General features: G+C 36.2%; 2 protein-coding genes across 3 annotated transcripts in view; one reads left to right on the top strand and one right to left on the bottom strand.

The window, feature by feature from the left end:
* LOC134233623 (uncharacterized) overlaps positions 1-7,492 on the top strand; it is a gene marked incomplete at its 5' end in the record, with an annotated part of 33,328 nt that extends 25,836 nt beyond the window's left edge. Inside the window, 3 exons of the mRNA XM_062715599.1 lie at positions 3,280-3,381; positions 6,571-6,709; positions 6,813-7,492. Of these exons, the coding sequence (XP_062571583.1) occupies positions 3,280-3,381; positions 6,571-6,709; positions 6,813-6,954 (383 nt within the window). The remainder of the gene's footprint in view (positions 1-3,279; positions 3,382-6,570; positions 6,710-6,812) is intronic.
* A 1,567-nt stretch (positions 7,493-9,059) lies between these two features.
* On the bottom strand, positions 9,060-14,668 carry LOC134233653 (uncharacterized). Of its 2 annotated transcripts, none has more exons than XM_062715642.1 (4): positions 14,584-14,668; positions 13,733-13,883; positions 11,268-12,358; positions 9,060-9,413 (listed from the first exon to the last, which is right to left on the bottom strand). In XM_062715642.1, exons 1-4 carry the CDS (start codon positions 14,659-14,661, stop codon positions 9,171-9,173), a joined length of 1,563 nt encoding a protein of 520 aa, XP_062571626.1. In that variant the 5' UTR covers positions 14,662-14,668; the 3' UTR covers positions 9,060-9,170. The 2 variants fall into 2 exon arrangements, with proteins under 2 accessions (XP_062571626.1, XP_062571627.1); XM_062715643.1 differs by having other exon boundaries at positions 9,221-9,413; positions 11,390-12,358.
* Between the last annotated feature and the right edge of the window lie 2,262 nt (positions 14,669-16,930).

Genomic DNA, 16,930 nt, shown 5'->3' with positions numbered 1-16,930 from the left:
GAATTCTTTGAAAATCTTCTTCTCTGCTCCTGGGTATTAAATAAACTAACTAAGTACATAGTTAAGATGAGCAAGAGTGCTTCTACCAAAATTGTGAATTTTAAGGCCCCAGGGTCAGGGGTTCCAGTGTTAGGGTGGGTCTCTATAGATTATATAGTGAAAATACCTGAATTCTTTGAAAATCTTCTTCTCTGCTCCTGGGTATTAAGTAAACTAAATAAGTGCATAGTTATGATGAGCAAGAGTGCCTCTACCAAAATTGTGAATTCTATGGCCCCAGGGTCAGGGGTTCTGGTGTAAGAGGGGGGGGGGGCTCAATAGATTATATAGTGAAAATTAATATATGAATTCTTTGAAAATCTTCTTCTCTGCTTCTGGGTAGGAAATAAACTAAATAAGTGCATAGTTATGATGAGCAAGAGTGCTTCTACCAAAATTTTGAATTTTATGGCCCCAGGGTCAGGGGTTCTAGTGATAGGGTGGGGCTCTATTGATTATACAGTGAAAATACACTAAATCTTTGAAAGTTTTCTTTTCTGCTCCTTGGTATTAAGCAGATGAACTACCTATGTAGTTATGATGAGCAAGGGTCCTAATCTTCCAGAATTGTGTATTTCAAGGCCCCAGGGTCAGGGGTACCATAAAGGAGGGGGGGGGGACTGTACTTATATACTGAAACTGGATGAATTGTTTGAAATCTGCTCCTTGGTATTTATCAAATATTTTTTAAAAGCAAGGGTGCCTTTTCAAAAATTGTGCAATGTGTGGATCTAGGCCTAAGGGTCAGGTGTTCATGTGTGATTGGGGTATTACTGATCATGCTGAATATTACTGATTGCTTGAAATGCATTTTTTGTTCCCCTACCCTGCCTATGGGTATTAAGTAAACAAACTAAGCAACTGCTAAGTGTATTGTTATGATGATCAATGGTGCCTATTTCAAAATTGTGAATGCCATAGCATCTGGATTAAAACATGAATCAAATTCAATCACTGGAAAGTTGTTGCATAATGCTCAGGTGACCTATAAGGCCCATGGGCCTCTTGTTTTAGCTCACCTGAGCAAAAATAGGGGGACATTAAAATATCTTTTTCTCAAGAAGCACTGAACCAAAAACTCTGAAACTTATATGGAAACATCCTGGGATAGTGTAGACTCTAAATTCTTCAAATGATGACCCCCGGGGGTTGCGCGGGGCCACAAGAGGGAATAAAATTTTTACATAGAAATATATTGGGAAAAACTTTAAAAATATTCCATTAAAGAACCACTGGGTCAAAAAAGCTGAAACTTTTGTGCAAGCATCCTTGGGTAGCGTAGACACTAAATTATCAAAATCATGACCCACAGGGTTTGGGCGGGGTCACAATAGGGAATCAAAGTTTTACATAGAAATATATTGGAAAAAACTTTAAAAATCTTCCTCTCAAGAACCACTGCGCCAGAAAAGCTGAAACTTTTGTGCAAGCATCCTTGGGTAGTGTAGACTCTAAATTGTAAAAATCATGACCCCTAGGGGTTGGGCAATGCCACAATAGGGAATCAAAGTTTTACATAGAAATATATAGGAAAGAACTTAAAAAATCTTCTTCTCAAGAACCACTTGGCAAGAAAAGCTGAAACTTATGTGAAAGCATCTTTGGGTAGTGTAGATTCTAAATCATTCAAATCATGACCCCAATGGGATAGGCGGGGCCACAATAGGGAATCAAAGTTTTACATAGAAATACATGTCTGTAGGAAAACAAACTTTGAAAATCATCTCAAGAACCACTGGGCCAGAAAAGCTGAAATTTATGTGAAAGCATATCTTTGGGTAGTGTAGACTCTAAATTGTTCAAATCATGACCCCCACGGGTTGGGCGGGGCCACAATAGGGAATCAAAGTTTTACATAGAAATATATAGTAAAAAACTTTAAAAATCTTCTTCTCAAGAACCACTGGGCCAGAAAAGCTGAATCTTTTGTGGAAGCATCTTTGGGTAGTGTAGACTCTAAATTGTTAAAATCATGACCCCCAGGGGTTGGACAGGGCCACAATAGGGAATCAAAATTTTACATAGAAATATATTGGAAAAAACTTTTTAAAAATCTTCTTCTCAAGAACCACTGGGTCAGAAAAGCTGAAACTTATGTGAAAGCATATCCTTGGGTAGTGTAGATTCTAAATCATTCAAATCATAACCCCAAGAGGATAGGCGGGGCCACAATAGGGAATCAAATTTTTACATAGAAATACATGTCTGTAGGAAAAAAACTTTGAAAATCATCTCAAGAACCGCTGGGCCAGAAAAGCTGAAACTTATGTGAAAGCATATCTTTGGGTAGTGTAGACTCTAAATTGTTCAAATCATGACCCCCAGGGGTTGGACGGGGCCACAATAGGGAATCTTTTACATAGAAATATATAGTAAAAAACTTTAAAAATCTTCTTCTCAAGAACCACTGGGCCAGAAAAGCCGAATCGTTTGTGGAAGCATCTTTGGGTAGTGTAGACTCTAAATTGTTAAAATCATGACCCCCAGGGTTTGGACAGGGCCACAATAGGGAATCAAAGTTTTACATAGAAATATATTGGAAAAAACTTTTTAAAAATCTTCTTCTCAAGAACCACTGGGTCAGAAAAGCTGAAACTTATGTGAAAGCATATCCTTGGGTAGTGTAGACTCTAAATTGTTCAAATCATGACCCCAAGGGGTTGGGCAGGGCCACAATAGGGAATCAAAGTTTTACATAGAAATACATTGGAAAATTGTTTTTAAAATCTCCTTTTCAAGAATCACTGGGCCAGAGAAGCTGAAACTTGTGTGAAGGCATCCTGGGGTAGTGTAGACTGTCAATTGTTCAAATGACCCCCGGGCGTTGGACAGGGCCACAATAGGGAAGAGGGCCTCCTAGGGTAGTGTAGATTCTAAATTGTAAAAATTGTGACATTGGGGGGTATGACTTGGCCACAATAGGTATTACAAGGGAGGAAATCTGGTAAAGAATGACATCACCAAAGTTAATTAGGTGAGCGATGTGGCCCATGGGCCTCTTGTTTTAATTCTTAAAACGTGATCTTTAAAGTCAATCTGTTAAGAAAGATGGGGTATTTAGTATATTTTAACGAAAGTTGGAATGGGCTTTTTAAAGATTTATTATAAATCAAAATGGAGGCACCAAACTTCGACAAATATTTTATTTCGTGGATCAATTCATCAACAAAATCCACAAAAAATTCGTGCTCCAGAGATAATGATAAAACCATGTAACTATACAGACATGTAATATTGCAGGAGAGTTCTGTTTCCCAGCTGTTATTAGTGGACTCACAGACATGTTAAAGGATGAGGACTCAAACATCAGAGCAATAGCCACAATAGCCCTGGCCAAGTCAGGTAATACAAACATCAGAGCAATAGCCACAATAGCCCTGGCCAAGTCAGGTAATACAACCATCAGAGCAATAGCCACAATAGCCCTGGCCAAGTCAGGTAATACAAACATCAGAGCAATAGCCACAACAGCCCTGGCCAGGTCAGGTAATACAACCATCCGAGCAGTAGCCACAATAGCCCTGGCCAAGTCAGGTAATACAACCATCAGAGCAATAGTCACAATAGCCCTGGCCAAGTCAGGTAATACAACCATCAGAGCAATAGCCACAATAGCTCTGGCCAAGTCAGGTAATACGAGGGTTGATCAACCCTCGTACAAACATCAGAGCAATAGCCAAGTCAGGTATTGTAACCATCAGAGCAATAGTCACAATAGCCCTGGCCAAGTCAGGTAATACAACCATCAGAGCAATAGTCACAATACCCTGGTCAAGTCAGGTAATATAGCCATCAGAGCAATAGCCACAATAGGCATGGCCAAGTCAGGTAATACAACCATCAGAGCAATAGCCACAATAGCCCTGGCCAAGTCAGGTTATACAACCATCAGAGCAATGAAGCCACGATAGCCCTGGCAAAGTCAGGTAATACAACCATTAGAGTAATAGTCACAATAGCCCTGGCCAAGTCAGGTAATACAACCACCAGAGCAATTAAGCCACGATAGCCCTGGCAAAGTCAGGTAATACAAATATTAGAGCAATAGCCCTGGCAAAGTCAGGTAATACATGAACCATGATATATAAAAATTGAGGCCAATCAGGTATGACAATCATGATACATGAAAGGTGCAGTGGATATGTGCTTCCATGCCATTTAATATCAGGTGGGCAAGGTCATTGACAGAAAGAGTGTTTATTAATGTCTGGTTCACAACCTTCTTATGCATCAACATTTTAGATATGGATGCCATTGGCAAGAACATGCAGACACGTATATGTAATTAAACTCAAAGTTAAGATTTGTAAATGCATTAATTAGCACTGAATCTAAATTATTTGCACACCTATCAATTTACCAAAATGTTTAGTAAATAAAAAAAAATAAACATCATATGCTGTTACTTATAAAAGATATATTTTTTTTATTTGCTAATTGATAGGTACTTTGACACATACTTAACATACCGTGCAATGCACAGTGAAACATATTAAATGATATTTTTCTTGGGATTTTTAGCTCACCTGAGCCAAAGGCTCAAGTGAGCTTTTCTGATCAAAATTTGTCCGTTGTCTGTCGTCGTTGTCGTTGTCGTCGTCGTTGCTGTTGTAAACTTTTCACATTTTGATCTTCTTCTCAAGAACCACTGGGCCAAATTCAACCAAACTTGCTACAAAGTATCCTTGGGTAAATGGGATTCAAGTTTTTCAAATATATAAGGGCCACGCCTTTACATGACCAAGGGGAGATAATTATGAATTAGAGAAAAATTAATGGCATTTTTAAAAAAATCTTCTTCTCAAGAACCACTGGGCAAGGAAAGATGAAACTCATGAAACAAGTTTATTCAAATCATGACATATTGAATCATCCTCAGGTAGTGTAGATATCAAATTTGTTCAAATCATGACCCCCGGGGGTAGGGTGGGGCCAAAATGGCCGATCAAAGTTTTACATAGGAATATATAGGAAAAATCTGTAAAAATCTTCTTCTCAAGAACCACTGGGCCAGGAAAGATGAAACTCATGTGGAATCATCCTCAGGTAGCGTAGATTCAAGTTTGTTCAAATCATGACCCCCGGGGTAGGGTGGGGCCAAAATCGCCTATCAAAGTTTTACATAGGAATATATAGGGAAAATCTTTACAAATCTTCTCAAGAACCACTGGACCAGGAAAATCTTTAAAAAAAATCTTATATAGGAAAAATCTTAAAAAATCTTCTTCTCAAGAACCACTGGGCCAGGAAAGATGAAACTCATGTGGAATCATCCTCAGGTAGCGTAGATTCAAGTTTATTCAAATCATGACCCCCGGGGTAGGGTAGGCCTATCAAAGTTTTACATAGAAATATATAGGGAAAATCTTTAAAAATCTTCTTCTCAAGCCACTGGACCAGGAAAGATGAAACTCAAATCGTCCTCGGGTAGTTTTATTCAAATCATGTCCCTCCGGAATATATAGGAATATATAGGTTTTAAAAATCTTCTTCTCAAGAACCACTGGGCCAGGAAAGAAGTGGAAATCCTCATAGCGTGTTTGTTCAATCATGACCCCCGGGGTAGGTAGCCAAAATGTCAAAGTTTTACAAGAAATATATGTCTTAAAAATCACTGGACCAGGAAAGATGAAACTCATGTGGAATCAGGTAGGTTTATTCAAATCATGACCTCCGGGGGTAGGATGGGGCGAAAATGGCCGATCAAATTTTTACATAGGAATATATAGGAAAAATCTTAAAAAATCTTCTTCTCAAGAACCACTGGGCCAGGAAAGATGAAACTCACGTGGAATCATCCTCAGGTAGCGTAGATTCAAGTTTGTTCAAATCATGACCCCCGGGGTAGGGTGGGGCCAAAATCGCCTATCAAAGTTTTACATAGAAATATATAGGGAAAATCTTTACAAATCTTCTCAAGAACCACTGGACCAGGAAAGATGAAACTCATGTGGAATCGTCCTCGGGTAGCGTAGATTCAAGTTTATTCAAATCATGACCTCCGGGGGTAGGATGGGGCGAAAATGGCCGATCAAATTTTTACATAGGAATATATAGGAAAAATCTTAAAAAATCTTCTTCAAGGGGCCAGGAAAGATGAAACTCATGTGGAATCATCCTCAGGTAGTGTAGATTCATGTTTGTTTAAGTCATGACCCCCAGGGGTAGGTTGGGGCCAAAATGGCTGATCAAAGTTTTACATAGGAATATATAGGGAAACCTTCTAAAATCTTCTTTTCAAGTACTTCAAAGCCATGCTTAGTGATATTTATAGGGAATCAACCTCAGGTAGTATAGCTTTTGTTCAAATTTTGGGGGTTAAAATTCTCAGTAGGCTTTCAATTCTGATCTGATATGTGTTTTTTCCATAGCCAATTGCTCAGGAGAGCGATGTGGCCCCTGGGCCTCTTGTTTTATTTGTTTATGGATTACATTGGAGTAACCTTTTGTTGATTTCTACCATAAAGTAAAGTGTTTTTGTTAGACATACTAAATTGGTAATAAAATTAATTCCTCTTTGTTTTGGATTAGGGAGAGCCCAGAAGACGACTGTGGAGAAGATAATTGGGATGTTGGAAGATGTTGACAGACTGGTCAGAGAGAGTGCCTGTCTCGCTCTGGGATACCTAAAGGCAGGGGGCAAAAGCGAACAAGCAGTTGCCGATCGATGGTAAAATCTGATGATTTAAGTCATTAAAATTCAGTTACTGAGGAATGCTGAAAATAAATGTTTCAGATGACCGACTGCTTGTTTTTATCATTTTTACCAACAGGAGGAATGATCCAATTAAATCTGTGAGGGAGGCAGCAGAAATAGCACTGAAGAGAATGGGAGGAGACTTGGCCAAAAAGTGTATCCACATCACAGATGTTCTGTCCTCAGAAATGCAGTTCCTAAAGACCCCCATATCCTAAGGGTCCATCAGTACGGGAATATCTACATTCCTTTTCCAACTGTTTTACTAAATTATCTTATAATTTATAGTCAGTTCTTACTTTGAAACTTCATTTGTAGCAACTTGATTGCTGTTGAGGCTTTACAATGTTTCAAAGAAAGTAGTCGGCATTATAAAGCTTCTTGTATAGTAGATATGTAAAAGTTTCAAAAGACATTTTAGGTTGGGCATTATTTTTAATACCATCTTGTAGGCCCCTATTTATATTTATTTCAATCATGTCTTCAGGGGTTTGGTTTGTTTTTCATACAGCCATAATAAGCAGTGGGAGTAAAAGCATGCAATATTCTATATTTTTGTCTTTTTTTTATTTATATATTTTTCCATAATTGCTTTCTACCAAGGTTACTGTACAAGACATTCCTGTGTTGTGTAAAAATTTCCAATCACATCCGTCCATTCATAAGAACCTTATTTTATTAATTTGTCACACTATGATATTTTTGTCACATTATGATATTTTTCAAAGAATGAGTCATATATTTGTACATTGCTTTTATTCTCAGACTGCTAACATATTTTTGAAAATATATATTTTTTTTATTCAGTGTTATTATAAGTCTTAGAATCCTCGTCAAGTTTATGAAGATCTACATGTAGTAGAAAAAGATTTCATGAATCCATTATATCTGTGATAGTTTTTTTTAATGTATTTAATTTTTGTTATACTTATTCATTTTTAGCTCTACTGGTCAGAGACCAAAAGAGCTTATGCGATAGTAATGCGTCCGTCGTCAGTCCGTCCAGCTGTCTGTAAACAATTTTTCAAAATGCTACTCCTCCTACAGTTTTGGTCAGATTTCAATATAACTTGGCACACAAGTAGACTACACTAAGTTACATAGATTAGTACATCGATTTGGAATTTTGATGAACCGTGTTGCCATGGTTACCAAAATTAGAAATTTCTGTGAAATTCCTTGAAAACGCTACTCCTCCTACAGTTTTGGTCTGATTTCAATATAACTTGGCACACAAGTAGACTACACTAAGATACATAAATTATTACATCAATTTTGAATTTCAATGAATGATGTTGCCATGGTTACTAAAATAGAAATTTCTGTGAAATTCCTTTAAAATGCTACTCCTCCTACAGTTTTGGTTTGATTTTAATATAACTTGGCACACAAGTAGACTACACTAAGATACATAATTCTATTTATTGCTGCTTGTTGCAAAGTTTCAAATGCAAGTGCTACCTTTTCTTTGTTATACGTACAGACCAGTAGAGCTACAGTCTCATCTGTCATCAGAGACTTCTGGTGACTTTGAATTCTACTGTTTTTGTTTATTATACCCCCCAAACTAGGCTGTATTTTGATTGGGGTGTCCATATGTCCGTCCACATTTAGGGGTACACATTTCTTATCCACAACCCCTCCTTTACCTGGAGTACAGTAAAACTCGTAAAGTACAAACATGTATATTGTGAATTCATGGATATAGAGAAGTCATCTTGGATCCCCAGCTATATAAATTTAGTGAATTTCTTATAGGGTATAACGAATTACGGATACAGCGAAGTAATTTCATAGGTCCCAGCAACTTTGTTATGACCGAGTTTTGCTGTATGATTCAATGCAACTTTCACAGAATCTTTATTATATAGTACCTTTGTGCAACTCCTGTTTTACGTTTTGATTAGTAAGATATTTTGGATTTTCCTTAGCAAAAAAAATGATTTTGCCCTGATACTCATATGGAAGCACAGGGTACCATTTTGTGAGCACATCGCTCACAGTGCATCTTAGTTATTTTGAGCTTGTAGTAATTTTTTGCGAGTTTTGTTAAATGGAGGATTTATTAAAATAAAGTTTACATTGATATTGTCTATTTAAACTTAATAAATACATATAATATTAAATGAATTAATTGCAAAATGAAGTCAATTAATGATTCAAAATTCTTTATATTCAAAAGAGGCAGTGAGGCACCATGTTGACACATTAAATAACTTTTGTTTTGTTTTGTTTTGTTTTTGTTTTGTTTTTTTTTTTTTTGTTTTGTTTTGTTTTGTTTTGTTTTTTTTTTTTTGCTTTTGTTTGGATCTACATGTATCCCTCATGTTCAAAAACGAAACATTGTACCAAAAATGAGATTGAAGCCAAAATTGTGCACAATAAATATCTATTGTTTCTTTTAAAAGTTCATATCATTATTTTACTATTAAAATCAATAATGGGTGTATCGAGTATTGTGATTTCCATATTCATCATAAACACTGCAGAAATAATCAAAGGGGCGGACTGCCTCTACTGGGAATTTGTAGGTCAAGGTGACCTCCTTTCTCTTTAACTTGGTAGATGAGGGTTGTATTTTCTCAGCTGTGTTGATCAGAACCATGTGATCTGGCACTGGGACGTGGCAGGAGACCCTCATCTGACCGTTTCCTTCCACCACGAGTCGAAGATTTAGCTGATTATAAACATGATTCTTAGATAAGCAGAAGTTTTGTTGTAAAATTTTAGCTCACCTGAGCCGAAGGCTCAAGTGAGCTTTTCTGATCAAAATTTGTCCGTAGTCTGTCGTCGTCGTCGTTGTCAACTTTTCACATTTTTATTTTCTTCTCGAGAACCACTGGGTCAATGTTCAAATATAAGTGGCTAAGCCCTTTCTCGTCAAATTGTTGTTAATAGGAGAACATTTCGCTTATTTATGCTGCCATTTTGGTTTCTAAGATTATGAATAGAGGAGAGAGAAATTTTTTTAAATCTTCCCTTTTTGCAACTGAGGTAAGAATTTGGAAGAAACAATTAGTCGGGTATCTACCATTTCTCTCCGTGTTATTGAAGAAACAAACTGTGTTAAACAAATTCCCCAGTATACTCTTGGCCAGTTGTAAACATTTTTGTGAAAAATTAATGGTATTTTTCAAAAATCTTCTTCTCAAGAACCACTGGGCCAGGAAAGATGAAGCTCATGTGGAAGCATCTTCATGCAGTGTAGATTAAAGTTTGTTCAAATCATGACCCCCGGGGGTAGGGTGGGGCCAAAATGGCCGATCAGAGTTTTACATAACAGTATATAGGGAAAATCTTTAAAAATTTTCTTCTCAAGAACCACTGGACCAGGAAAAATGAAACTCATGTGGAAGCATCCTCATGTAGTGTAGATTCAAGTTTTTTTTAAAATCATGATCCCTGGGGGTAGGGTGGGGCCACAATTGCCAATCAAAGTTTTACATAGGAATATATAGGGAAAATCTTTAAAAATCTTCACTGGGCCAGGAAAGATGAAACTTAAGGGAAATCATCCTCAGGTAGTGTAGATTCAAGTTTGTTCAAATCATGACCCCTGGGGGTTGGGGAGGGGTCAAATGGCTGATCAAAGTTCTACATAGGACTAGATAGGGAAATCTTTTAAAATCGTCTTCTCAAGTACTTCAAAGCCATGAGTAGTGATATTTATGTGGAATCATCCTCAGGTAGTGTAGAGTCTAGTTTGTTCAAATCATAACCCCAAGGGATAGGGTGGGCCACAATGGGGGATCCAAGTTTTACATTAAAATATATATAAATATATATATAATATATATATATATATATATATATATATATATATATATATATATAAAAAAGATCTTCCCAAGAATAGCAAAGCCATGATTAGTAATACTAGTATTTATATGGAAGCATTTTCGGGTAGTGTAGAATTAAATTTGTTCAAATCATAACCCCCAAAGGTAGATGGGGCCACAATGGTGGATCAAAGTTTTACATAGAAAAATAAAGGAAAAAATCCTAAGAACAGAAAAGCTATGTTTAGTCATATTGACATTTAAGCATGCTCATGTTTTGATTATTTAAATTTATTCAAATCTTGGCCCTTTGGGGTAGGGAGGGAAACAATGGGGATTCAAATTCAAATTATTATGAAGTTATATATAGGAAGAGAAAATGTTTTTTAAAAATCTTTTTATCAAGAACAGCAAAGTCATATGCTGTGTTAACATGAAGACAATCTCAAGTAGTATTAAATTTCAAGCCCCCCTCCCTTCAGTGAACTTTTTCAGTTCTGATCTGATTTGTGTGTTTTCCTAGCCGATTTGCTTAGGTGAGCGATGTGGCACCTGGTCCTCTTGTTTAAGTTTTGCTTTTGGTTGAAAACCTGTTTGTGATAGGCCTCTTTTTTGAATTTAAAGAAAATGATAAGCCTTTAATAAGTTTAGCTGAAAGCCATTTTTAAAATTGTCTTGTGCTTAAAGTTGAAGAAACAAGAAATCAAATATCATTAAAGAAAACCAAAAAAAGGAGTCGGTTAATAACTTACTTCTCTGGAACTACTTTCTGTCATCTCTGTAATGTCTTCCAGGAAGGCGGGGCCTGTGTACACTTTAAAGGTGCTCACATTCTTGTCACCTCCTGGATTCTCAGAGAAACACGTGTACTCACCGTCAATTTCTCTGTTCCGTACGTCTTTCTTAAGGAATGTGACATGCGAGGAAGAAAACAAGGGACTCCTGACTTCCTGTATACAGATATTGTCAGATTTTATTATTTGACCACCATCTTTTTTCATGTATACTCTTGGGGCATTTTGCCCAAATGTTTGGCACATTACAGTTGAAGGTTGTGGAAAGGTTTTCCCTTCACTTTCTGATAGGTATACCCCAAAAGGAAGATCTTTACTAATGGATACTTTCTTAACAAAGGAAAACACCATACTCAGTCCAAGGATGATAGGCGCATCGAGAGTGATTTTCAGAAATACCACTTTCTCATTAAGATATGATTTGGGAAAGCTTATCTTTGCCCAGGGTGTGGGCCCAATGGTTATGTTTGCTAATTCGTGTTCAGCAAAAAACGTTTCGTTATTTACAGAATTATCACGTGACCGCGATTCTTTAGATGGTCCAATGTTTCTGTCAAAAGAGCTTTCCCGAAGTCGGGTATCTACCATTTCTCTCCGAGAGAAAAAGTTTCCTGTGCTTCGAGGATTCCTTGACAGCAGCAAACCTTTTCTTTCACCATGATTCTCTACTGGTTGATAATGAATCCTATTATCTGTGTTATTGAACAAATAAACCCCAAACTTAATTCCCCAGTATACTCTTGGCCAGTTGTAAACATTTCTGGAGAGTGCTGGGTCGCAGTTGAAATCAACATTAATTTCATGGATATCTGAAGTTGTTGACGAGAGCTCTGAGAATGTGGAGGTACATTTTCTCAATTGTACAGGGAAAGTTGATTTACTGGGATAATCCTTGCCCCAAGAGAAAGACTCAAGTCGCAGACTGCTGGTATGGTCATCAATTTTAGTGGTAAAATATACTGCTCTAACGTAAGATGAATCCACTGTCAGGGTATAAAGCGTCAGTTGTCCATTTTTCTTCACAAAGGACCCAAATGCCGGCTCATCAACTAAAAAAATGATTTAATTTGATGTAATGACAAACAGTGATGGTCTGTGCCACTCTAAAAATGACAATATCCACTTAACTTTGGTCTTTCCTCTTTTTTGCTTGTTTTTGTCTCTTGCACGTATTGAATATTCCACACTTAAAACAAAATTTAATGAAGACTTTCCCTTCAACCTACGTTTATCAGTATGACCATTGTCTTGCAGGTTTTTGTATTTGTGCATACAGCTGAGTTCTGCTTAAGCCTTTCGTTTATACCTCACTTGGGCTTTGAGCTCAAGAATTGTTGAGTGGATTCAACTTATAGATAACTTATAAGTTATGACTTCCTCGAACTAGTCTGGGGTCGCAAAAAGAAGGTAAACAGTTTTAATAGGAAAAAAACGAGGGAAAATATTTTTAAAATTTATTTTGAGGAACAACAGGGCCAAAGGGGTTCATATGAGCGTTGTGGTCACTCACCAGGTCTGTTGTTTACATATTGCTACTAGTATACATGTATAAATATTCTAGCTGCAGAACTTTAGCGTTATGGTTTTATATATTAGTCTTTGACCATGACGTTAAAGATCCCGCAATGCAAACTACGTAAACTGCAATTTACGGCGCAAGATTTTTTGCGCACTTTTGGGGAGAATTTCTCCACTACTTCCCAGCATTGGCCAATCAACTACAGTTCACTCCCTAATTCCAGACACATTCTGTGACCCTTCTATATTTTATTCACCCTGCAACCCTTTATATTCGTCTCTACAGACGATAAACTGGCTTGTAGTGAATTTTCAGCAATCCAACAAATAATTCTAATCAAGCGAGTTTATCGCTTGTAGAGACGACTATAAAGGGTTGTGAGGAGGATAAAATATACAGATTGGTTACAGAATGTGTCTAGAATCAAAGAGTGATTGACCAATGATGGGAAGTAGAGAAATTCTCCCAAAAAGTGCGCAAAAATCTTGCCCCGTAAATTGCACCTTCTTTGCATTACGGAATCTGTAGCGTTATGGTCAAAGACTATTATATAAAACCATAACGCTACAGTTCTGCAGCTATAAATATTCATGTTCATGTTCCTGGCGTCGCAGAATAAATCATTTGGAAAACACCAGTAAAAACTGTATAAAATATGATTTTGACAATCAATATTTTTCACAAATTTGCAAATAAATGACGATTAACGTAATTGTTACTTCATAAAAACAACAAAATCGATAGAAAATCCTATAAGGAAATGCATTATATATATTTCTACAACAAATATTTGTTTACCACAATAAATGATTGTGAATGATCCATTGTCTATCTGAAAAAATATCAGACAAACACACGGACATTTATGTAAGTCTACTGCAATATCAATTTTTTGACCGCTTACCCCCAATGACACCTGAATTGATTTGCCAGTAAACAGTTAAAGAGAGATCCGCCTGTGGAGCTGCCATCTCCACGGAGATAAAAACTAATCCAGTGGTAGAGTTGTACTGTTTGCTGACCGACTTCACGTAGTTCACGCCATACTTCTGACCCTTTATAATATAAAATAGACAAGTTTAGCAAGCAGACCTAGTTGTTTCTCTTTTATGATGATAAAACACGTATTAAATATTTTGTATATGCCTTTTTGAATTAAATTTTGCGTTGCAGTGAGTTAAAAGAACTAAAACCTGACAGTGTCAAAAATGGCCCTTTATATTAAAGGACTTATACGTACATACACATGTACAGACAGACACAGTAAAATGATCCTTAAATCTTCTGTAAAAATTGAAAACTTCTTGAAATACGCCGAGTCACAAAAAGGTTTTACAGTAAAGTACTTCAGTACAAAGTCTGAAAACATTTCAATCATTATGAGTAACATTTCATTCTTCAATATTCCAATTAAAGGAATTAAAACCATTTTCAATTTCATGGGCGTTATAAGATTTGATCATATGACTGATTTCATGTCATACCCCAATGAAACTCTATAAATGGTATCTTATTTATTAAATATATTTTAAGTTATAAGCAGAATAAAATTTTGCATTTGGTTATAAGTTCTTTTGTTAAAGGGACTCAACTCTAAAGGTATTTTACACTAGTGATAAAGTACATGTCCTAATCTACTTTTGAAATTTCTCTAAAAACTTACTGAATAATCACGTCACAAGGAAATTGTTAAAGGACAGATGGACAATGACATTCTTCAAGGGTTCCGGCGTTTTCATGCAGAGTAATAATTACCTGTATTTCACTTATTTGGCAAAAGAAAGCAACCAGTAGCAGAGCAGTTATCCAAAGAGGTGAAAAATTAAACTCCATGACAGCTGATCATGACAAAAACAATGTAAATATAAGATATAACCTGACAGGTCTTTATACTTTTTTCAAATAAGTCCAAAGGGAAGATATCTATCAAAACTACATCTGAGGTCACGATTTTGGCGACATATGTTTATAAAAACATTTCTCTGGTCTAATTTATTCCTCTAAATCTAACAGTCTAAAAAATAATAAATCTTCACTCTCTTGAAAAGAATTAATTTATTAACTTTAATGTACTAAACAAGAAACATTAATCAGAATCCTATGCATGGACAGTTCAGTCTAAATTTCAAAGTTTTGATGAATATTGACCTCGTTTGTGATAAGGAAAGATTGATTTGCATCACATCAATGCTTCCAGCAAATGTTTATTTTGTTAGTCTGTTACTTTGTCCCTCTGGAAAAATAACTTACAACCATCAGAAAATGGTCCAGATTCGTTCCATCATAGACGAGCAGCTGAACCTAAGTCAAAATGTGCGATTATGTACTTAGAATTTAATTGTCCATACACATCGATTTGAGAATTGAGAAAAAAAATGTATATTATATATCAAAAAACTTTATGCTAGAAGCATTTTGCATACATGCCAATAAACTGCACATAGCAAAGTTAGTTATACTAATACAATAAATACCGGTGTATTTGGATCAAGCTCATTTCTAGTCACACTCTACGTACGTATTTCCTGTTCCAATTTTTTTGGGGTCAAACAGTCTGTTTCAAAAAGTCAGTAACCTTTGAACATTCTCTTTTCCTTTACAAAATGAGTGATTTTTTCTTCTATATTTTACATTCATCGTGTCTCATATTTTGGCTTCCTTTATTATCTTTAAGGTATTTTTTAAATCAAGTGGTGGGATCAGGTGCCTAGGAGAAGTAAGCATCCCCTTTTGACCAATGAGCCCTATGTATTGATCAGGTAGATGGAACTTTCCGTAGTTAACTGAGCAAAAACAAAAATAAAATAATTAAAAAAAACGAAGGCCTAACAATTGATATGAAACAAGTCAAATTAAATACGACCCAATATTTGGTTATACATGTGTTAACAGGATCATAATAACCACCATGATATTTACGATATTTTGACATTTAAACAGGCTGTTTAAATCCTTGTAACACAGACTTAGCAGTGAGAAGTTTATCCCTCTATTTAAATTGATCATATTTAGAGCAATCTCTTGAGTAGCGAACAAGTTGGGAGACATTTATAAACATTATAAGCAGGTGAAAGTGTAAGAAAAGTTGGAAAAGCATCTTGTTTGTCATTCAATTTAGTTTAATTATTGGCCTGTTCTATAATAAGTAAAATATTCAAATTATGAAAACAGAAGTGACTCGGTGGAATTTTTTTATTGCAAGTTTACTGGGGTAAATCGAGTTTACATACGAAAGTAAATACCTATTTACCTACATGTATCCTATCCTCTCAACACAAGTCTTCTCCACTCAGCTCTCTTCTTGGCAATGGTCTCTGCCTCTCCCCAAGTCAAGTGAAGGTCTCTTAGTTCACCATCAACTCTTTTGCGCTTAGTCTTCCCTTTGGCCTTTTCCTGATGTCATGTCCATCTTAGGGCGATTTTTGGGATCCTCGATTCTTCCATTCTAAGGACATTTCCTAGCCATCTTTTAATATCTCCTCTGCTTTAACTCATTGATGATACAATTTGAGTTTGTCCTTTTTAGGAGGTCGACATTCGATATAGTTTTTGGCCATAAGATTTTATATATTTGACGGAGAGAGCCGTGGTGGAAACAGGGCAGTGATCTCATGTTTGCATTTGTACCCTCCAACATTCACTTCCATACAATAGCATTGATGTCATATTGCTGTTTTATAATTTCACTTTTGTTTTCCTCCTGTATTATTTTGATCTTCAGATGATTTATTTTTATTTTTAGAAGACTGCTTTTGCTTTTGCTAGTCTACTCTTGACAATCTTTTAAGTTGGATCTCCTCTATGGGTAGCATTTTCTGCCTCGTCAGCAAGTTGACTGACGAATTTACGTTTGTCATTTCTGGCTAGTCTCTTTCCTTCCTTGTCGTTCTCACTGTAAAGTTTATCGCACAGATTTGGTGTTTAAAACTTTCTTGTCTTTGCTTTTCCTTTGATGTTGTTTCTGGTGTTTTGAGACAACCGCTGTTTATAAATCTTTTCTTTTTCTGTGTCCAAGATTTTTTTTAGCAATTTGCTGGTAGACCTGTTTGATGTTAAGCCACTGACTTTTCAAAGAGCCATCTTCCCTCTCTTAATTAAAGGT

The sequence above is a fragment of the Saccostrea cucullata genome, unplaced genomic scaffold, assembly GCF_032062105.1.
Source record: "Saccostrea cucullata isolate Sc308-1 unplaced genomic scaffold, CSIRO_AGI_Scuc_v1 ctg174, whole genome shotgun sequence".
In the NCBI taxonomy this organism is placed as follows: Eukaryota; Metazoa; Mollusca; class Bivalvia; order Ostreida; family Ostreidae; genus Saccostrea; species Saccostrea cuccullata.
This window is presented reverse-complemented; position numbering and strand designations above follow the sequence as displayed.